This window comes from Nannobrachium achirus (genome assembly GCF_963921795.1).
Source record: "Nannobrachium achirus genome assembly, chromosome: 23".
NCBI lineage: Eukaryota > Metazoa > Chordata > Actinopteri > Myctophiformes > Myctophidae > Nannobrachium > Nannobrachium achirus.
Genome location: NC_137830.1, coordinates 14366176 through 14389400, shown reverse-complemented (window position 1 = coordinate 14389400; position 23225 = coordinate 14366176). Strand labels below are relative to the sequence as shown.

The 23225-nt window shown below is 42.5% G+C and overlaps 1 protein-coding gene across 1 annotated transcript in view; it reads right to left on the bottom strand.

Annotated features, from left to right (window-relative positions):
• nampt1 (nicotinamide phosphoribosyltransferase 1) overlaps positions 1-23225 on the bottom strand; it is a 53520-nt gene continuing 30295 nt past the window's right edge. The window contains exons 5-11 of the mRNA XM_080754159.1: positions 19100-19258; positions 15514-15650; positions 10453-10678; positions 7793-7912; positions 6903-7043; positions 5968-6102; positions 1-2955 (exon numbers count right to left, since the gene is read on the bottom strand). Coding sequence (XP_080610285.1) covers positions 2845-2955; positions 5968-6102; positions 6903-7043; positions 7793-7912; positions 10453-10678; positions 15514-15650; positions 19100-19258 — 1029 coding nt within the window. The 3' untranslated portion in view covers positions 1-2844. The remainder of the gene's footprint in view (positions 2956-5967; positions 6103-6902; positions 7044-7792; positions 7913-10452; positions 10679-15513; positions 15651-19099; positions 19259-23225) is intronic.

Below are 23225 nucleotides of genomic sequence, written 5' to 3'. Positions count from 1 at the left end.
GAATATTTATACCACAGTCTTTTATAAAGGAATAAATCAGTGCACGTAATCATACACTCAGGACAGGCACGCACTTTCACCCAACATCCAAGCAAGCACATACTGGGTACACATTCATTCCAGTGCAGACACATCGATAGCAACATTGAACATGGACACACGGTAGCTGTCATTAAAACACATGGCAAACGATTTGTCTCCATTCCTGTGAAGACTGGCTCTGTGAGCTGCTTCTATATGCAATGCTTGGGTTTTATTACAGCAGCTCACTGACCTAAAGACCTAATCAGGATTTATGGGGGTAAATAATCTCAATTAAATGCCTGCAACGGGAAATCAAGGGACGTCTTAAAATGTAAAATAAAATACATTTTGAAATCACATAGATTGGTGGAAAATTAGCCTTTTGGGTTGGTTATTTCAGTCTTAGAACTTTAAAATACTGTGACAGCAGTCACTTGTATTTGAAATGTGTAGCTTGTAAAAGAGCACTGGCAATCAATTGGATTATAGAAAAACGGTCGGTTCCATGTCTTTTTCTATTTTAGCTGCAGGACTACCGTTTCCTTATTGTTGGGATTACAGATTGGGCCTTTAACTTCATAAATGTCTTATGTGATTATTATGTGTGTCGCCAGAGAAAACTTTACCTTTACCTTTCCGCGAATAACAAAAAATAATATTGGGTACCAAAATGCTGCGTGACCCAAACCCTAATGTTTGTAGTTGCAGACTCAATCCTGCATTTATTTATTTGAGTACATTATAACTGAGAATGTATTATTTACTATTATGTCCCAATGATTGATTTGACAGCCTATTTTTAATCTCTGGAACCCCAAACTACACTGTACAATCCTCAGTGTTAATTTAACAAAATGTGTACAAAATGCTTCTCTGGTAATTGTGTGAATATTAGCGCTCCACGACACAATGAACTCACAGATGCACCGATAACATTTTGTTTCGTTTCGCCAATCCAAATACAAGAACAAGTACTCATATTTGAGTAGTTTCTTTGAATCACTTTTGAGCACAACTGCTTCAGTCGATGAAACATCGTGAGGAAGTTTAAAGAGAACAAATGCCAATGGAACCAGGCTAGCATTATTCCAGAATCTGTAAACCAATTCAAATTATTAAATTAATCTCAAATAGCGAGTACACGTCTGGTATTTCTACCGACTCCCGTTCCAGTAAATGCTGTCGGTGCACCATTAGACAAAACCATTTGCTTCCTTCACATAAAAGACAAAAGTTAAGTAGATTCATACATTTTTAAAATAAAAACAGCTCTGTACACAATACACTGGGGGGAGGGGTGGTGGGCATTGGGTTGGGTGTGGCTTCAATTGAACAGTAAAAACCATAGTGTTAATTTAACAAACGGAACCAAAAGAATGCATAACGCTCCTGGCGTTAAATTAGCGCTATGGATTTTTCTGTGCACATTCTTTCCTTCACTTTCTGTCTCTCTCTCTCTGGCTGGTGGTCATGTTCTCTTTCGTGCCCTGACTGGGTCACAGACGAAGCACAACCTTTAACCACTTCCCTATTCTGGCACGTCATAAATACCGCAACATTCCGCGAAAATAGACAATCTACAATACCCAAGTATAACCCAGTTTGTGGACCTGCCCTAGGGGAACCCCGGGCAACAATGTATATGCGGTTTAAGTGGTTAAAGCCTGATGCAACGTGTCGCGAGCTTTCCGGTCTTCAATTATTATTATCTAGCACTTTCTCACACACACTTTCTTCAATCTTTCCCTCTCTTTTTCTCTCCATTTATCTTGTTCTCTTCCAGGCGATGGATCGTGTCAACTGGGGGTGGGTGTGTGTAAATAGCATGTCTGTGTATTTGTGTATGTGTGTGTGTGTGTGTGGGGTGGGGAGGGTGTAGGAATAGCTCCAGCGTCGGTTGGAGGTGCGTGTATGGGTGGGCTTTTGTTTGTGAGAGTTTTTCCCCACATCCACTGCTCTTATCGCTTCACCGCCGGCGGACGGTTTTATATCGGTACCTGGCGTCCTTCCAGGGGCATTCAGGATTTTAGTTTACCACTTTCAAAACTGGCCACTCTATTTTGGGCATGTCCTCGTAGGCGAAAACTTCCCAAAACTTTCAGAAATTTCAGAAAATGGCAGAATTGGATGATCTACAAACTCTTTTGTAGCTCGACTATTTTTGCAATTCGTCGTACGGCGAAGTAATAGGGCATAAGTGGTTAAGGGAGAAGGTTTTGTTTTTGTTGTGTTTTGTGTGTGTGTTTGGGGTGGGGGGCTTTTTCTATTAGCAGTGCACGCTACCTCCAGTTGTCATGGGTGGAGTGAAGGTATGGGACGATACGTGACATTATCGTTTATCGTGATAAAAAACACTCACGATAATAGTTATCGTGGAGATTTAATTTATCCTGACATCGTCCTCCGTCATGCACTGGGATCAATTCACCTTTTATTTGCCGAGCTGCATATCCAGTACCATTTAAACCCTCTATATTTGGTAAAAGGTACTTATAATATACTTGATAGTCTTTTTTATCACTCTCTATCAAATGTCATTGCCAAAAAAATAGCTGATCTACAAGCGCGTCGCGTCGCGAGCTCATACATCGGCTATTTTTTGGCAAATGTTCCGCCCCAGGATAATGGATTTTGATTATCGCGATAATACCGTCTTTGGTCACAATAATCGTGATATGACATTTTCATATCGTCCCATCCCTAGTGGAGTGTGGTTAGGGGCGGGGTGGGGCGGGGCGGGGCGGGGTGTGTGACCTGACGTCGGAGACAAAAAGGTCATGAGGGTCAGGGGTGAGGGGTCAGGGGGTCATTGAAGGGCTCTCAGAGCCCCTCGGCCAGCTCTTTCTCCCCAAGCTTGGCATTGTCTCTGACTTCGTCAAATGTGTACGACTGCATGACCTTGCCGTTCTGGAAAACCGTGTGCAACAGGTCCTGTAGCGAGGCAGAGAGAGAGAGAGAGAGAGAGAGAGATAGATGAGTGTCACTGTCTGTGTGTATATTAGGTACAGTATATACGCATGTCTCCATGTGTACATACCACAGAGTTATAAGAAGAATAGAGAGGACACCAGATATCCCCGCCCGTCCACTTGCATTGAGTTGTTCACCCAGCGCATGAGGCGTTTTCACCCCTTCTTCCGGGTAGTAAAACCGTGAAGTAGTGCGGCCACTGTGACGCAATTTGCGTCATAATTTGTGTTCATGGACGCGCTAAATAAAATAAAAAAGTGGTGGCCCTCTAAATTCATGACATCACGTGCACGTCACGTGCAGGCCGGGTTGAGCTGGGCCAAGAAATGTACACTTTATTGGCGGGGCGGGTTGAGGCGGTCTCGTTCAAATACTATAGGTCTATAATGCGCACCAAGTGTCCTTCCTTATGCTCGTCAGCCAAACGGGTCCGTGTCATGTAATTCTAATTAAGTCCATTACTTCCTATAAGTAGACTTGAAAATAAAACCAGTTGCCTAATCATATTACGGGAGTATACCCATCTTATTTTGAAATGCACCGCTTGAGAGGAAGTGTTCTGCGTGTTAGTTATTGGCTACTTCACTTGCCACAGCCTATCTGCAGCTCAATGTAAACAGAACTCATGTGTGGACCAGTGTGGATTGTACAAGCTTTTGACTAAACTAAAGTTCATATTATGATATGAAAACAATGCTCCTTTGACTTAAACAACGTACACCCTTTGAAAGTTTGATAAACGTTGCACCTCCGCAGCAGATTAGGTAAGGAGCTGGTTAATTACCTTCTGCTGGTTAGAGCATAGATTGTAGAAAATAATATTTTCTCAACATAGTATGTTGAGAGGCGTAGAGCTGTTGCTTTGGTGTCTCGACGCGGTGTGCCAGTGACTAGGCTTGTGACTCGATCCTCATACCTCTGTGATACAGTAGCTGTGTTCCGTGTGTATAGTCATACAGGAGTGTTATCAATTAAAATAAGCATGCATGTCGTCACTCGTCATGCCGTCATGTAGCTAATTAACGGTTCATTGCTTTTAAATGTTCGAACGATATTTTTGTATGGCTCTGTTGCACTGCACTGTTAGGCTATGTGCTCTAAATCAGTGCTGAAAGTTACTCCGTTCTGTTTTTGCACAGTTGAAATTGGTTGCCTTAAAAATCCACATTCAAAGACGTATTTGACATGTATTTAATGACGGCGGGCCGGGCTGAGCTGGGCTGTGAACATTGATGCGTTGTTGCGGGGCAGGCTGGGCTGGGTTAGATAATTAAAATTGCGGGGGCCCGCGGTCCATAAAAAACCCTAACCCGCGCATCACTAGTGCACGCATGCCTGCCGCTCGGCGCTAGTTGAAATACTGTATTCAACAAGACACATTTTCTTAATTATATTTCTTATTATTTAGATACATTAATCTGTTGTTTTTATTTTAGTTTTAATTAATGTATTTTACTTTAAGTTTTATATAAAATAACTTTACATAGACTTTACATAGACTCACCCACACACAGTAAAGTCTGCTAGCTCCTTTCGGAACCTCTCCCTCCGCTATGCAGCTCTGACAAAACGAGCGATTTAAACTCTCTATTTCAACACGCTGCTTCGTTTTTCTTCCACGCTTGAGAAGTAAACAGATGAGAGACCGGTATAGGACCTTTACTTTTTGGATAGAATGTTCACAAAAGGTAAGAAGTGTTCGCGACCGGCGGAGCTTCCCCGCATGGACCGATTGTGGATGACAAGAGTAAGAGCTGAGAAACCTCATCTCGGAGCTGCATAGCGGAGGGACAGGTTTCGAAAGGAGCTAAAAGTCTGCAAAGAATGCTAGGCGAACGTGCTGCTGGCCGTATAGTGTAAATGAGGACATAGTTGAGAACTGCCAACCGAGAGTATTGTTATGCAAAGCAGATAGCCAGGTAGGGGATTGAAGTGTTCGTTTTGACCGCGGCGTCACACAACTTGACGACGTGCGTGCGTGCACGTGTGTGCGTGCATGTGGCGCGCGCGCGTGCAGCTTGATAAGTCTGGGCTCGCCGAGCCCAACCGAGCCCACGGCATCTCACCCCTGGTGGTCTTCCCCTTTAAGCTTAAATGATCTCAAATGGAAACTTGAGTCATTATAAAATTCCCTTTTTGGGACATATATCAGTTAAAACATCAGTAATCAATGGTCCAGTACAAAATCAGATCCTAACCAAAAATCTGGCATCGGTCGGGCTGCAATCTAACATGTATTAGGGCATTCACGAATAGTGATTTGTAGTATTCGAGACCTCAAAGTATTCGAATAGTCGAATATTCGACAGGACAGGCCAAACTGGCCAAACAATATTCCAATATCCAATATTAAGTAAGCAAGAGGCGAACATTGTGAAAATAGCCGATCTACTATTTTCACACTAAATCGAGTCACATTAAATGTAATACCTACAATTCCAAGTGCTTGTCAGGGTGGGGGTGCCCAGTTCAAATAAATGATGTTTATTTTGGGGGTCGCGGCCTAAAAAGGTCTGAGAACCCCTGGTATAGAGCATTAACAAATTCATCCACCAGGGGCATTGACAGCTCTTCTTATTCTTATGACTTTTTATCTAGCCAAGCTTTATTAACTATATATTTTTTAAAGAGAAAACAAACAAAAAAATGAACTAAAAAAGCGAATATTCGACTTCGGCAAACAACGTCGAATAGGGTGTGCCAAATGTAGCTCTAAGAGCGGCCATTTCTTGAGTAAACACAGCCTTACACAGGTGTTCTGATTAGACTATAGCATTAGTTCTATGCAATCAAACAATTGAAACACCTGTGTATTGACCCAAGAAATGGCCGCTAAGGACTACAATGACGTAGCCGCTGGCACACACTATAGTGACTTTGATATTTGAATATTCGACTATTCGAATATTTGGTGAATGCCCTAACATGTATCCAGTACTGTATGTGTGTGCAATGTGCATGTGTTCCCCTCACCACTCCATACTCCTCCAGGTCTCCCTTCCCCTCCTCCAGGGTGACAAACTCTCCGCTCTGCGTCCTGTGCAGGGACAGACGACCTTTCTTTGACCTCTTGTTAGGGTCCGCCACGGGGTCTTTGAACACATTCACCTGGAGCACCACGCACACGCACACACACACACACACACACACACACACACACACACACACACACACACACACACACACACACACACACACACATTTAATTAATTCAGTTCAGATGAATTTTAAAACCTCTTTGTGGTGCAACCCTTCACATAACTGCAACATCAAATGTATTGATGATGCTGAAGATTTACTGTAAGCCTATTTTATACACCCTTTATGCCGTATGACGATGTCCTGTGCCAAAACATTGCAAGTTACATGAAGGAACATGCTGACCTTCAAAGCAGCGAAAGGTACGGCTCCTCCATACCTCCAAACCTGATCAACCCCTACAACCCCACCCGTTCACTCAGATCAGCCAACACAGGGATGCTGACTGAACCCTCGCTAAAAACCCCAGGACAAAAATCCATTCGTCCTAGAAAATTTGCCCTCCTGGCCCCCAAACTGTGGAATAAACTCCCTGTTGTACTAAGAACTACAGACTCACTCCCTAGACTCACCTCGTCAGACTCCACCTAAACCACCCTAACACTCCCCTTCCCTCAATGACCATACATGAAGCTAGATAGCATTTTTAGGTTTTAGAAACGTTTACTGATTAGGTGTGTGGTCTACCTATGTCATTGTTTTTCTAGATTGATATTCCTATGCATTGTTATATTGTTGTTGAGGTACTGACATTATCTTGCTTATTATATTGATGTATTACCTGCTTATTGTAAGTAGCTTTGGATTAAAAGCGTCTGCTAAATGCCTAAACTGTAAACTGTAAGGAAGGTTATAAATAGGTTTCTCACCCCCAGGCCATTGGTGACCACGTAACTGCACTTGAAGGAGCAGTTGAGCAGATCACGGGTCAGTTTCTGAAGCAGGGCTCCTCCGGAACCAAACGCTATGTTCTCAATGGACCATTTGTGTTGCTTCATGCCTTCCACAATCTGACGAAACGGGGAAACAAACACACACATTTGTAGACATAAAAGCAAAATAAAATCTCATGTCCTAATGTGCGCCATTTCCTAACACAATGTAAGTAATATTTAGTAATATTGTTCCAGCTGTTTATATACCGGTACACACTGAGGAAGACTTGACACCGAAATGTGTCCGTGTTGGCTCGCTGTATCTCTGTCTGTGCGCTTAATGAATTAAAGTACTAGAAGGACTTTGGAGTTATGGCTATTTCTTTCTTACTATGAATCTTTGTGAGCCGTGCACTCAGTAAACTGCATATTACACAAACTAAGAGTGCTTGTTACTGTGTTCATACTACTGCCAACCAGGTGAAGAAATCACAGATTGAGGCTTTAACAGATTTTCTTTTTATGAAATATCCCAGACCATTAGGATTGGAAGATGCTTTTGCACATATTGCAAGTTTGACCACTTCAAATGCTATGATCTTTGAAATATGAACCGAAAGTTAATAGTTAATAAAGTCTCCGACACATTGAGAGCTTGTAGGCTACTTGCACGCGCAAAATGCTTCCAAGACTTGCTGACTTCTATGGAGTCCAAATGACTGAAATCAGTCATGGGCCTGGCGACTGATAACTTTAATCCATTTCAGAGTTTATTCTCCCGAAGGTTGTGTGTGTGTGTGTGTGTGTGTGTGTGTGTGTGTGTGTGTGTGTGTGTGTGTGTGTGTGTGTGTGTGTGTGTGTGTGTTTTGTGTATATATATATACCTCCTGCAAGGTGTTGATATCAACTCCATCTCCTTGTATGACTCTGATGTAAGGAGGTAGAACCTTATAACCTTGAGAGTTCTCGACGGGAATGAACTTCTTACCCAGGATCTCCAAGACCTGACGGAAGGACAAGAGGAGAAAGACGGGGAGAGAAAGATGAGGAGGAGAACGTGGAGGAAGGGAGGAGTGGGCGGCGTACTGTACTGCAGTGTTTCTCAACCACTGTGCCTGGGGTGTGCCCCTGAGAAGGGTCAAGTGTGCCCCTTGAAACTGCTTGAAAGCCAGTATTGTATTTATCATTTTAAAAATGATTTAAACTAGTGAAAACAGCCGATCTACAAGCACACAACGCCTCGCGGTGCGAGGCGTTGTGTGCTTGTAGATCGGCTGTTTTCACTACTGTTGTGCGACAGCCTTGTATGATGAAGCAGGGCTTTACTTTGCGAAGAAAACAAATTTGAAACTTGGAAATGCAAGGCTTCTTCCTGACAGTGATGATATTTACACCCCCGCTGTACTGCACTGTATGTAGGACTGCGACCTCAGATAATGTCTGTGTGTGTGTGTCCGTGTGTCACACAGACATTGTCCCGGTCATCACTCGGACAGCGTCCAACCATTCGGTCTCAAACTTTAGGGGTGGGCGATATGGAAAAATACAATATCACAATATTTTCCCAAGCTGTGTCACGATACACGATTTTATCACGATTCTTTTTCACGTTGGTTTTTATGGTTATTTTTCAAGTTACTTGACAAAAACTGGACCCTCTGGGTTCCTTTTGGGAGATTCTAAATTGAACTTTACAAGTATGTAACTCTGACAGTATACAAATGAAACCAAATGGACCTCGTAGTTAAGTGGAGACCTTGACATTTTAAAGTTTGAGAACTGCTGATTTAGACCAAAATGCAGGTTTAAATTGAATTCTGCAATGAATCTCTGCATTAACGATTAAACAGGATTTTTTAGAAGGCTCCCTCAATTGTATCACGATATATACGATACCTCTGAAAAGGCATATTGTGGAGCCATTGTATCGTCTCAACGATAATTATCACCGTATCGCCCACCCCTATGTCCCATTACTTCATATGATCCCGAGTTGAGCAGAGCCGAATGGCAGTTCGGACCGAGCAACCGAAATCCGAAAAATCACAAATATATCTGTCGGCCTGTGGGTTTGGGAAAGAGGCAGAAACTTGTGCCGCATAGCAGTGTAAATGGGACGACCTGCATTGTTCTCGACATGCATTTCTCCCCCATGGCGTCCTAGTTTTATTTCCTTGGTAGTAGCATCCTCTGCCAACCCCCCCACCCCTCCCTTTTCTGTAAACATACCCTCTTCTCCTACTGAGCTGAGTATTCTTCTCCTACTGAGCTGAGTATTGTATGTATTGTTGCGACCGTAGGTCGCATATTAGTATGTAAACGATCACAGTTTGTCCTCTGTCACGTCTGACACTGTGGTTCTATGGGTTTGTCGCTCTGATGTCACTGTGATTTCAGGGGAACCACTCTAACAGAATGCGTTTGCAGCTCTGACATGACGCTCTGGCTTCACTGTTGTCACACTAACAGAATCCCTTACATGGAGTTCCCTGATGTCATCAATATTAAGGCCATATCTAACAGGACTTCATATGGGAATGAAGCCCATGTACTGTATATGGAGGTATGCTGTGAGAGCCCAAACATGCTTACTCAGTTATTCGTTATGTGAAAGTCCTATGACGTCTAAGATATATGACATCATACCCTTTTATGCCCATACATGGAGATCCCTGTCTGTAGAACCAGCCAAACAGATACAGTATGGGCTGTCTTGGCCATCTGTCTTGGCCATATATGGATTCTGTTAGTGTGGTATGTGGCCGATGTGGCCTCTATATATGAGTAATTGGTCCGATATACATCACTGGCCAGATGGCCAAGAATTGGCCCTTTAGGGCGAGGTCGCATGACGCCCTGAGGCGTCTTACTAGTATGTATGTATTGTATTATGTGTGTGTATAGTATGATTTACTGATTGAGTACAATGGAAAGGGAAGCTTTCGGTGTTATCCTTTTAATAACTTTTGACTGTTCTACCTGTACTGTAACAAGCTTGTTAATAAAGTATTCAATCAATCAGTCAATTACATTTTATTTGTACAACATGCTTGTCTATAAAGACATGCCCAACACGTGGATGCCAGGCTCTAAGTCAGGGTTCCCAAATAGGCGGCCCGTGGGCCATTTGCGGCCCGCGGGGGGCTACTGTCTGGCCCACACCAACCCCAGTAATAATGGTGGTATAAGAACAGCAACAACACTAGTATATCGTCGTTGTCGGGTGGAAATCTCGTATCTCCAAATGTGTACGTTCTTTCGCAAATCATACAAGGCCGTGGCACAAAAGTAGTGAAAACGGCTGTTTTCACTAGTTTAAATCATTTTTAAAAAGATAAATTCAAAACTAACGGTTTTGGACATACAAAATGTTCACCCGACAACGACGAAAACTGTCGCTGGAGTAGCGGGAACGCCACCGTCGCCCCCTGCAATGTCGTGGCCCTCGGCTTGGTACCCTAGACACGATTCGGCCCTTGGGGAAAACTAATTGTGGTTAAACGGTGTCCTGCTCAGAATGCCCAGCACGGAGGGGTCCTAATACCTTCAGGACCGTGTCCAGAGGGTCTCCAGAGTCCGGTCGGACCACCAGGGGGGCGTCTGCCGTGCGCATCTCTATGAGACTCCTCAGGTCTTCGCCCCAGATCTTCTCACAGGCGTTGTAGATGTCGTAGCTGTCGCTGACGATGGAAACGGGAACGCTGGGGAACTGCTTTATGATGTGCTCGAAGGCGTCCTTCTCGTGATCCTTACCCCATGCTGTGATGGTGCTGGAGGGGGGAGAGAAAGACTTAGCAATTACCTATTGAATTAAAATGTCGTACAATATCTACATTTTTGAACAAATACCTCGATATTGATATTGTAATGCTGATATTGTATTGTGATTTTGTGTGTGTGTGAGTGAGTGAGTGAGTGAGTGAGTGAGTGAGTGAGTGAGTGAGTGAGTGAGTGAGTGAGTGAGTGTGTGTGTGTGTGTGTGTGTGTGTGTGTGTGTGTGTGTGTGCGTTTTCCAAAAAAGCTGTCAACATGCTCACAGCTTTTTTAACACTTTTGAAAGTATAAAATAGCACTAAAAGGGCCATTCACACTGAGCACTATAACTATAAATATAAAAGTACAGGTATAGTTTTAAAAATTCAAGTGGATGGCAAGTGGATGGCAGTGTTCAGAGAGAGAGAGAGAGAGAGAGAGAGAGAGAGAGAGAGAGAGAGAGAGAGAGAGAGAGAGAGAGAGAGAGAGAGGGGTGAGACAAGCAAAGAGATTAGGGGAGAAAGAAGTAAAAATTAAGACATACAGTGATTCAAAATCAAACACTAAAAGACACATTTGAGAAGGAGAAATAGGAGTAGGAGAAAAGAGAGAAGGGCTGAAGTAAGAAGTGAGATAAAGCAGAACAGCAGCAGTTCATTTTATGTAGTAGTAATATCCAAACGATTCCAGGAGGGGGCAGTATGGACCAGATGTTCAACTGAAGGAGACAAACTGAACTAGAACTCTGAGTCAGCAAAAATAACTTCATTTATATATAGCAAGATTTTTTTGTAAGCCATTTCTCCTTCATTAGCAAGTTTTACCAAAAACAGCAGCAAAGAAAGTAAAACAAAATAAAAAATAAAAAAGACACACACACACACACACACACACACACACACACACACACACACAGTATAAACATATTATTTTTGTTGCTGTTTAGGCATTTGAATTGGTCTGTGTGTGTGTGTGTGGTCTCTAAAGTTTCTGCCCTTCCTCCCTTTACAAAGTGGAATAATGTGTGACCACAGCTATGCTCAGGGTTCTCCTGGCCCCGGGTCCATTTCATGGAAATGTGTACAGCATAATAGAAAACCTAATTAATATGCATTTCAGGTAAGTAGGCGCGTCTGCAGTGTGGAAGCGGAATTTCACTGAGACTCCGCCCACTGAGGTGGGGGACCAAACGCGGGTGATTACATAGCGGTTGCCATGACAATGGACCCACCACCAGCACCCCTACACACGCACACACAGGTATGGGGATGAGTGGTGTACTGGAGCAGCACTAACAGCTCTGGTGGCTGTAAACAGTCATCATTATGTGTATGCGTGTGCGCTTTTATGAGTGAGAGGAAAAAAGAGAAGTGGTGGAGCAGAGAGAGAAAGAGAGAGAGAGAGAGAGAGAGAGAGAAGTGGGATAGCATAAACCAATGGTTCTCAACCTGTGGGTCGCGAACCCCAGAGGGGTCCCCAAATTATTTAGGGGGGTCCTCAGATGTTTAGCCAAACGTTAACATTGTTTTCTCACTCAACATTAAACAGACCAACACATACAGTATAAGTGTCTAGAGGGTATCTGCACATTTCTAAAGTGACAATTTAAGGACTTTAACTCTCCTACTGCCAGATCATTTATTTATTTATTGGGTCTGGCGCCATCAAAAAGCGGCTTACCTTTGCGACGTTATAGTAGATAGACAGACAGACATTTATTTTATTTTTTTTGGTTGTGCAATAGTGCACTTTGGTCTGCCAGGCAGCAGAGGGCGGCGTCATGCGAGAATGAATGTGAATTTGCCTGTTATGTGTTGAAGAAGAAGAAGACCAGTCACTGGCCCCAGAGCCTTACAGCCAGAGGAAATCAACAAGGAAGTGAATTGTTCTCCGTTGATCTAACGCATAATGGATTTTTTTACACCATCACCGCGGAAAATGTGTTTACAGTAGACGGCCGCGCGACCCCTCATCAGCTTACAGTCATCAGACGAACGAACCGAACGAGCGCCGTATTGGCGGTAAGGTCTTGCGCAATCGGGCGAACGTGAACGTTCAAAGCGTGGGAAGAGTTAAAGAACTTTTTAGTACCTCTGTCCTCTGGTCAAACATTGGTAAAACTGTCAAATATTAGAGGCATAAATTGTGAAAATAGCCGATCTACATGCTCACAACGCCTAGATAGCATGTAGATCGGCTATTTTCAATGAAATAGATCGAGTCAAACTAAATGTAATGCCAACTCCTACAATATCAAGTGCTTGTGCAGGGTGGGGGGGTCCCCAGTTAAAATAAAACACATTTATTTTGGGGGTCGTGGTCTGAAAAGGAGAACCACTAGCATAAACTGTGCCATAAAACATGAGGCAGGAAGATGGAGAACTTGGAGAGAGAAAAATAAAGGCTCAAAGAGAACAGAGAAGAGGATAGAGAGAATGAGATCTGCCTTCAGAACGACAACTAAAGACAAAAAGTCAGTAGGTTGCATTCTTTAACACTTATGTTGCAATGATTTTTTCTCTTCAATGTCTCGCGTTGCCATGGTTACCATAGACTTCCATGTAATTGTGCAATTGTGTAAAAAGTGCACGCCCATGCCTAGATGATGCACCACGTGTGTAGATGCTGTTCACAGCTTTCAAACAAAAAAATCCGCTTGGAAATCCGTTCAGGCATTCATGATTTATGGGCCATTATGTTTTCTTCAGATGTAAACAAACATGGCTGCCATGTTTGAAAGAATGGGTTGGTATGGGGGTTAAACATGCAATTTCGCAATCGCGATCATGCCTAATACATTTCTGGAGGTCCAAAATATATATATATATATATTTTTTTTTCAAAAACGGCCCAAACTCGGGAAACTCGGGGTTGGCACAGCGTTGGTATCAATACAAACTCGGGAAACTCGGGGTTGGCACCAGATGTGTTAACTGTTCAATACTTCATTCCATAGCACTGTATTTGTATACAGAGAGACCATTATTAGAGCTATATAAAGAGAGAGTAAGATTACATCTGTATACAGCAGGGGTAGGCAACCTTAGGCACGGATGCCGACATTGGCACAGGGGAGGGTAATCACTGGCATACTGGCAGAAGTGTGAGAGAGGATTTATATTGTAGAATCAAATATTGTTTTAATCGTAATTTGCAGCAAATTACATCCTGCACATAATTCTACCTTCATTAAAATTCCGAATTTTGACTGGGGAGGGAGTCGGGGAGATAGGGGTGTCATTAAAATGTATGTTGACATGGCCCACTGACTATCTAGAAACTAAAAACATGGCACATCATTTCAAAAAGGTTGCTGACCGCTTATATACGTATAGCAACAAACTGTATCATCATCATGATTCATCAGTGTGAATTATGAAACTCCGTGAGCGCACTCAGGAGATACAGTATACCGAGTTGAGTCACACAGGGGTTTTTACAGTTTTAACAAACTATTTGTGCTGAATGTTCACTAGGATTCGTCTATGCTTGTGTAGAGAGGCCGCCTGCCTGGGAAACAGAAGATCTCGGGTTCGATTCCCGGCCCCGCAATGTGTCCCGGAGCAATACACTTACTGTAATTCCCAAGTTAAGGCCCATTCCCACTGGGCCAGATAACAGATAAAAAAATCTCTTTCTCCAGATATTTTTCCATTCAAAGTGGATGGTATATACAGATAAAAAAAAATGTCTATCACAGATAAAAAAGAATATCTGTGATAGACATTTTAATTAGCTGGGGGATTCAAGTCTGAAAAGGTGGGTTTTGAGGGCGGTTATAAACCTGGTGAGGCTGGGGGCGCGACCGCGTATTTCCCGGTGAACCTAAGCGCAACGGTGGGGGCTTGGGAGTGTGGGGAACACGCACCACTGACTATTGCTGATGATGAAGAGGTTATATAGCTTAGCCTTTATGTATTGAGAATGAGAGGCACTCTTGCCGATTTAGTAAGAGACTCGTCGCCAATTGCAAGATATTTAAAAGTTATTTGGGGCCATGATGATAACCTCTTCTTCCCACTAGTCTGTGTTATTGTTTACAAGTACAACCACAATTATTCACGTGTGGCAAGATCGCGGTTCCACTAGTTTTTTTGTAGGCTATAGTGTAGGCTTAGAAGCCTTTTCAGAAGTTAACTTAAAGGAGCTATAGTCAACTTTTTCATTGTAGGGCCGACACTTTGTTTACATCCTAGTCTATAGACTAGAATGTAAACAAGTGTCGGTCTGACAATGGCCAAAATGATTATTTTATCATTATTTTACACTTTTTGTGGTCATTTTTTAATAGAAACACATATATGAAGCTTATTTTTTTATAAAATATTTTCAAAACATTATTTTTATTTTAGCATCCGTTTTTCAAGAAAAAGTTGACTATAGCTCCTTTAATGTTTTCCATTTAATGATTTCCTTTATCCTCATCTAATCTTGCGCTAATGCACACGCAACTGCTTTTGCCATGTTTTAAGACCGTGTAGGCTTTTCAGAAGTTAATTTAATGTTTTCCATTTAATGTTTTCCTTTATCGTCATCTTCCGCTAATGCACACAACTGTTTTCGCCAGGTTTTAAGGTCTTATTTTAGTTGTTTCTCATAAGCTCGCAACCCTCCTTGCCCATCGGCCCCCACCTTTTTGCGCACAGGCTCACCGGGAGATACGCGGTCGTGGTGGGGGCAGCTTTGATGTGTTAAATCAACACTCTGGATTTTTTTACAGTGTAAACTACAGGAATTGTTAAAACCGGTATTCAATCCATCCATCCATCCATCCATGGTGTGCAGTATGTGTACATGAACAATTTACAGTGTGTGTGTGTGTGTGTGTGTGTGTGTGTGTGTGTGTGTGTACCTGTGCTCTGCAGCAGGGACAGAAAAACCAGGCACAGGGTCTTTAGTGCCGTAGTATTTCTTGATGACACCAATACCAGCTACCGTGTCTGTGCCCTTAAAGTTGACCAAGTGGGCAGAGGCTCCTATACCGGCAGTCTGGACAGGAGAAGCGAGAGGGAGACAGAAACATGTGTCCTTTTAGCAGCAAGTCAGACTGGATTTCTAGATCAGGGGTTTTCAAACTTTTTTGACTCATAGGGCACCCTGTAAATATCCTTTTCATCCACGGCACCCCTGAATAACACTGTTCATTTGTAGAATCTTACACCCTATTGGAGAAATATCCGTTTCCATCTGAACTGACTGAAAATAAAGTTGTACTTGACGTTTAACCACTTGAACCACGGCATCCCTATTCCGGGGGGAAGGTCTGCTATTTTTGGTGAAGAGTTGCCGTAGATGGAAAAAATAACTCATCAAGTACAGTACAAATCAGGTCTGTTTTACTAAGCATAGTGAAGTATTATTGATGTAGTGATATTGATGAATTCCAAATATTATCAAATTATCGATTTCCTCCAGTGGCTTAGACCTTCTGCACAAAGCAGCCCATTTTGAGGCCAGATAACAATGGTTCGATGTTGACTCTTGAATAACCTTTCGTCACTATAACAGGTAGATTTTTAAAACCTCCCACCCCAAGAGAATAGTTTATTCAAACTATTCAACTTGTATCTCTTCCATTCATGTTCACATCACTGGAGACAGGGATACTATTACATTTGACATCTCCCCCCACTTTTTAAATCAACGGTCTGGCATTCTTTCATAAACACCAAAGAAGTGTTTAACTGAAAGCTTTCCCATTTCTTTTCAAGTTGTGATTTATCTAAAACACTTTTAACAGCAACACTGTCTTCACTACACTGAAAAAACTTGAATTTATTTATCTAACAACTAACAAGTGAAGATTGCATGCCTTGTACAATATTGTTCTCCAACTTGTTAGGCCTGTGTGGAACCGACATTATGGTGTTTTGTATCCCAAAATGTCCATGTTTAGATTACCATCAATTCCATGGACACATTCATAATTACACCCTGCAAGATAACAAAAGAAAAAAACTGGTTCTAGGACCCCAGCTATATAATTGAGTTAGAAACTAAATGTACGACACCATAGTACAGTGTCAGGCTTAAAAATCCAAACCAGTTTCAGATGACTGAAAAGGGGGGAGGGAACTTTTGATTTGTGTACTGTATGAGCAAAAAGAACAGACCAACAAGCTAACAACGTATAACATTGTGATGTGTGGTACTGTAGGCTTGTAGATGTGTTATTTCTTACCGTTGTACTACTAATGCTGTATTACGTAGTATAAATTAAGGTACATAACTACACTGTATCACGGTAGTAATGATCTGTCTATGAAGGCAGAGAAGACTGTGGAGACTGTTTAATTGTTCACGATTAACAAGTCATATCGTACAACCCTAATATATATAAAATCATATAAAATAAATTGATATAGACCATTAACTTTCTGCACGTGTGGTTATTCCAAGCTTGCAGAGTAGAGCAAAACCTTTTATGCATCGCCATTACGTCCAAACTTCCACTATGTATATTGTCGTGCATGCAGGCATTGACACTAAGGCTCTTTAAGTTTGCTTTCAGGTTGCCCGACCGGGCAAGGGCTCATTTGAGAGGGGACGTAACCGTCTATAAACACAACACAAGATATCTGCCTAAACAACTGAACGTGGCCAGCACTCTCTGTCTTCTGGTCTGTGGAATGTAAAACAAGAGCACGGTTTACCTGCTGTTTTCACTGTTGCTACACTTAAAAATATAAAATAACAAGGTGAACCCATACCCATTTTATATCGCACAGCCCCAGAAAGATATTGAACAGTAATTCAAATTTTACCATTCATTTTTTAATGGACGAGTTCAGGCCCTTAGTGTCAACCCCTGTCATGAATGGCCAGTGCTGACAGCCTTCGCTACGCCAGTGTTTCTCAAATGGGGGTACGTGTACCCCTAGGGGTACGCAGAGGTACTCAAGAAAATTCCCCACAAAAAGAAAAATAGAAGTATAAATCGTGCTAATATTGTTCGTCGTTAATTAATTGACTACAATTGAATTAGGAGGGGGAAAACATCTACTGTTATGTTTAATGATGACACATGGAGAAACTTGATATGAGCCCGAGTTGCTAACCCAAATGACATGGTACCATGCAATTAGGATGTGTTTTAAAGTTGTTTGAATGTATTGAAGTTATTGACATGAAAACCGTTTGAAACTCTTTCACTCCATTTCTTATTTGTGATTTTATATTCTTGAAATGGGTGGTTATCATAGCCATAACATCATATACCACTATTTATTTATATTTTAATTGCAGTTTTATAAGCAAAATGTTGTCGCGTAAAGGGGGTACTTGGATTCAGAAATCAGGGAAAGGGCTACTCAAGCCAGAGATTGAGAAACACTGCGCTACGCCACTGTGTTTGTTTAACTGTCCACCAAACGTAACTTTATTAAAGTTTGGAGGAAGACCCTTCTGAACTTGATTTAAGATGTATGAATGAAGTGTGCTCCAGTCATATTGGATCACACTTGTCGCCGAGTCACCGCAAAGTGTTACTCAATACGCTTCGTTGACGTCATCAAGTGTCCGTCTGCGTGGACCATGGGCGTGAGAAACATAAAGGAAAATATGTAAAAAGGTCAAAAGGACAGAGAACTGACTGACGGCAACAAATTCATGTGGAAACGGTGAAACAAAAACATGTGATTGATTGACGCTTCACTTCCGTCACTGGTTTACGCAGAAAAAGGTTGAAGCCAGCTCAACGTCGTTTTTTTAGTTTTGTTACTCGTCTCGCCGTGACAATTGATTATGCAAAAAAGAATTGCGCTTATTTCAAATAAATTTGATTAGGCGATTATGAAATAATTGTGAAGCCTAGTGCCGCGATGCTTTGGCACCGCTAGAGTTAACACAGGAACAAGTGTCCACGAGCAAGACACTTAACCCCTAACAGCTTCCCCCCTGAGCACCTAACCCCTAACACCTAACACCTAACCCCTAACAGCTTCCCCCCTGAGCAGCCATCTGCTGGGTGCAAGCAGAAAAGAAAGGTTGTCACGATTATGACATTTTACATGACGATTAATTGTCACTCAAATAATTGCGTTTAACGATTTAATTGTGTTTTTGTCGTTGACAATTACATTTTTGTTTCGCTTGTAGGCTTTGAAGTTGCACATGGCAGATATGACTCATAACCTAAATATACAAAGAAATGAAGGACATATTCGACAACTTTAGACTTTAAAAAGAACATTGATAGTGGAAATAGCCGATCTACAAGCTCACATGGGACACGTTGTGAGCTTGCAGATCTGCTATTTCCACTATTTTTTAAATGTTTGAACATAAATAAAAAAATTTCAACATGTAAACGATTATCACAAAATAATTCCGATTAAGTCAAACAATTGCGATTAGACAATTGTGTAATAATTGTGACAGCCCCACCCCCCCATCATCTTGTAAACCGTCTCACTACTGTCTGTGTGTGCTGTGAATACCTCTTGTGATGACACTCCTCTGTAGCCGAAGTCGTGCAGTTTATACTCCAGACCCACCAACGTCCCAGACGTCTCCAGGAGGTACTTGGCCAGAATCCTCTTCTGCTCCCTGGAGTTGGTTGCTACAGTGATGGGGTACCAGATCTGCACCAGGATGGTCTGAGCATGGAGCCAAGAAGATACACAGAGGAGGAAATATAGATCAGTGGTCTGTCTTCAACGTTTTCAGGCCAATGACCCCTTAGTTGAGAGAGAGATGAAGCAGGGACCCCCACAACCTTTTTTAACAGATTCCATGTAGTTTCATTGTTTGACAGCACGATCATCAGTGTATTTTGGATTCATGTCAATGTGTGTTTTCAGATATTTAACCACTTGAACCGTCAACACTTAATAAACTTGACCTTTCACTCTGTACTTAGTCTGCTCTTTTTCCCCTCTACGCCAAACCTAAAAATCTTTGCCGAAAATAGCCGATCTACAAGCTCACAACGCCTCGCAGCGTGAGGCGTTGTTGTGAGCTTGTAGATCTGCTATTTTTGGCTAAAGTTCTCCGAATATGGACGCTAAGTGGATAATATAAAAAAGGAGACATTTTTTTTCTATCACAAAGACTTGGAGGACCCTCTGTAGTAACTCTGGGGACCCCCTAGGGGCCCCTGACCCCCTGTTGAATACCCCTGATATAGATGATTAGATAAAAGCTAGCAGAACGGTGATAAAAATTATAATCATTTCTTGTTTTTTTTATTGCACCATTCATAGCTCAACGGGGGATTTACAAGAAACTCCAGGACAAAGTCAATACAGCCCAGAAACAGTAGCGTGAGGCCTCTGGCAGGGGACAGGAGGCCCGTGGCTTTGTTAATGCCAAATGAACTTGAAAAGGGCAAGTCAATATTATTACGGCATGTGTGCGTGTGTGTGTGTGGGCAAGGTCAAGTTGTGCATGCCAAGTATGTGTGCATGTGTGTCAATGGAAACAAGCTATAGACCAGACACGAAGCCTGGCTGACACATAACAGTCAACATACCATAATGGTACAATGGTACAATTCAATCTACTCTATACTAATAATACTGTATGAACGACAGTGAAACAGCCTTCATCACGTCCAATGGAACAGTTAAAATGGTAGCAGAAACCCACAAGGTTGAGCCCATACTCTGAAGACTCATCTTGCTCAACCACATGAATCCTAGCGTCCCTATTCTGGGCATGTTATACGTACATGGTGAACCTTTCGCAGAAGAAATAGCCAAACACTTGGCTATTTTTGTCAAAAAGAGATATTTTTTTCCTCAAATTTTTATCTCACGATTTTGTAACCCATTTTCACCCAGTGCCAATTGCCTATGTAATCCTGGGCTCTGCTCTCCCTCTGCCGCACCTGGGGAGATAACGGATAAACCTCATGCTTCCTTCAATGCATGGGTGGGTAGACCAAGTTGTTTCTTTTCACCTGACAGGGGGGATTTCCCTGGGATGGACATAGCACGTGGAAGGAACACGTTATTCCAACCAGTTCCTTTCCCCTCCATCAGGTGCCCCGGCTGGCAAGGGGGAGGCATTATTGAGACCAGGATTATTGCATGTTTTTGTGAGGGTATCAACCCTAGGAGACACTGGGAGAACATGCAAACTCCACACAGAAAGGCCCTATCGCCAACCCCACCTAGGGTGTGGGAGCTGATGACGCAGAGGGAGGAACACGCCCCCAGCACCCACAGCGTCTCCCGGCGGGTTTATTTTAATGAGCAATCAATCTCAATCAATCGATTGTTTTCCAGCTTGGATCAATGGAACTAACATAGTATAATTAATTTAAGTTCCTATCTATCGGAAACACCTTTATCACGGTTTTAAAGAATGTTTTATGTTATATTATCAATAAAATGTCAATCATTTTGGGGGCCACTTGATATATCCTCTCGGCTCACAGGTTGAGAATGGCTGAAAGAGTGAAGTGCCGTTATGAAATTTCAGGATGAGGTATTGCTGCTTTATTTGGGAGGAAAACGGGTCTCTTCCAGCACGTATGCACGCACGCACGCACGTATGCACGCACGTATGCACGCACGCACGCACACACGCACGCACGCACACAGTGTAGTGTACATATACACACCGTGCAGTGTTCACAATCACACCGTGTAGTGCACTGAGCAGGTCACATGTTTCCTGATGCGCTCATCACTATCATGTGACTGCCAGAGAAACACACACACACACACACACATAGAGACAGAGAGGCACACATTCACAGAAAGAGGCTGGGAAAGACAGGCAGACACAGAAACACACATTCCATATACACACTCCCTCACGCATGCAAGGTCATGCTGCCTCTGCCATGCTGCCGCTGCATTGATTCACACACACACACACACACACACACACACACACACACACACACACACACACACACACACACACACACACACACACACACACACACACACACACACACACACACACACACACACACACACACACACACACACACACACACAGTAGATAAATACACACACTCACATACAAATATTTATACACAGCCAATGTTTTGTGGCATCATCCTAATGCGACAAACCAAGAATGTCAGCGGCAGGAGGGGGTGGGGAGGGGCTGTACACATGTGCACGCACGCACGCATACCCACATGCACACCCACACCCACATGCACACACAGTCCCACATTGGTCAATGTCCCAGAACAAAATGGAGCGCCATAAGCAATGACAGAGAAGGACATAAAGAAGGAGGGGGGGAGAGAAGAGAGCAGGAAAACTGTGCAGAGAGAGAGAGAGAAATGAGGATAGATGAGATGAAAAGGAATGAGGGGGGGAGAGAAAAAAAGAGCAAGACAGAGAGGAGGAGAGACTTAACAAGATAGAGAGGGAGAAATAATGAAACAGACCGGATGAGGAAAAAGATGAGAAAAGGGGTGGAGATAGGGAGGGGACGATATGAACATTTCATATCACGATTATTGTGACAAAATAAATCGCAATTTACGATATTATCGTGATAATCAAAATCCATTAACCTGGGGCGGAACATTTGCCAAAAAATAGCAAATCGGCTATTTTTTGGCAAAGACATTTGATAGAGAGTGAAAAAGAGACTATCAAGTAGGTATATTATAAGTACGTTTTACCCATAGACTGCATAGAGGGTTTAAGTGGTACCAGATATGCAGCTCGGCAAATAAAAGGTGAATTGATCCCAGTGCATGACGGATGACAATATCACGATAATTTATAACTCCACAATACGATTATCATGAGTGTTTTTTATCACGATAAACGATAATATCACTTATCGTCCCATCCCTAGAAAATGGGTGGAGAAAGAAAGAACGAGGAAGGATGAGAGAGAGTGAGAGAGTGAGAGAGTGAGAGAGTGTGTTTGCATGACCTGGTGACGTAGAGCCACTATCCAAGGACAGTGGGCTGAGTTAGGTCTATTTTTATGTCAGCCCTGTGTGTGTTTGCTGTGTATATATTTATATCCCTCATGAAGAATTCTGTGTGTGTGTGTGTATGTGTGTGTGTGTGTGTGTGTGTGTGTGTGTGTGTGTGTGTGTGTGTGTGTGTGTGTGTGTGTGTGTGTGTGTTAAATCACATCTGAGGGACAGCAGGGTGCCTGTTTTGTTTGTGCACGATTTGACTGGATGTGAAGATTCCGTCTGCAATGATAGGAGTTGTAAAGAATGTGTGTGCATTTTGTCTCATCTGTTTGGCATTTACCGCGGTATGATGTGTGTGTGTGTGTGTGTGTGTGTGTGTGTGTGTGTGTGTGTGTGTGTGTGTGTGTGTGTTAGGGATGGGACGATAAGCGATTCATCGTGATAAAAAAAAACACTCACGATAATCGTATCGTGGAGATTCAATTTATCGTGAAATCGTCCTACGTCATGCACTGGGATTAATTCATTGTTTATTTGCAGAGCTGCATATCCAGTACCATTTAAACCCTCTATTGGTAAAAGGTACTTATAATATACGTACTTGATACAGTCCTTTTTTTCAAATCTCGTTGCCAAAAAATAGCCGATCTACAAGCTCACAACTTGCGACGCGTTGTGAGCTTGTAGATCCGCTATTTTGTGGCAAATGTTATGCC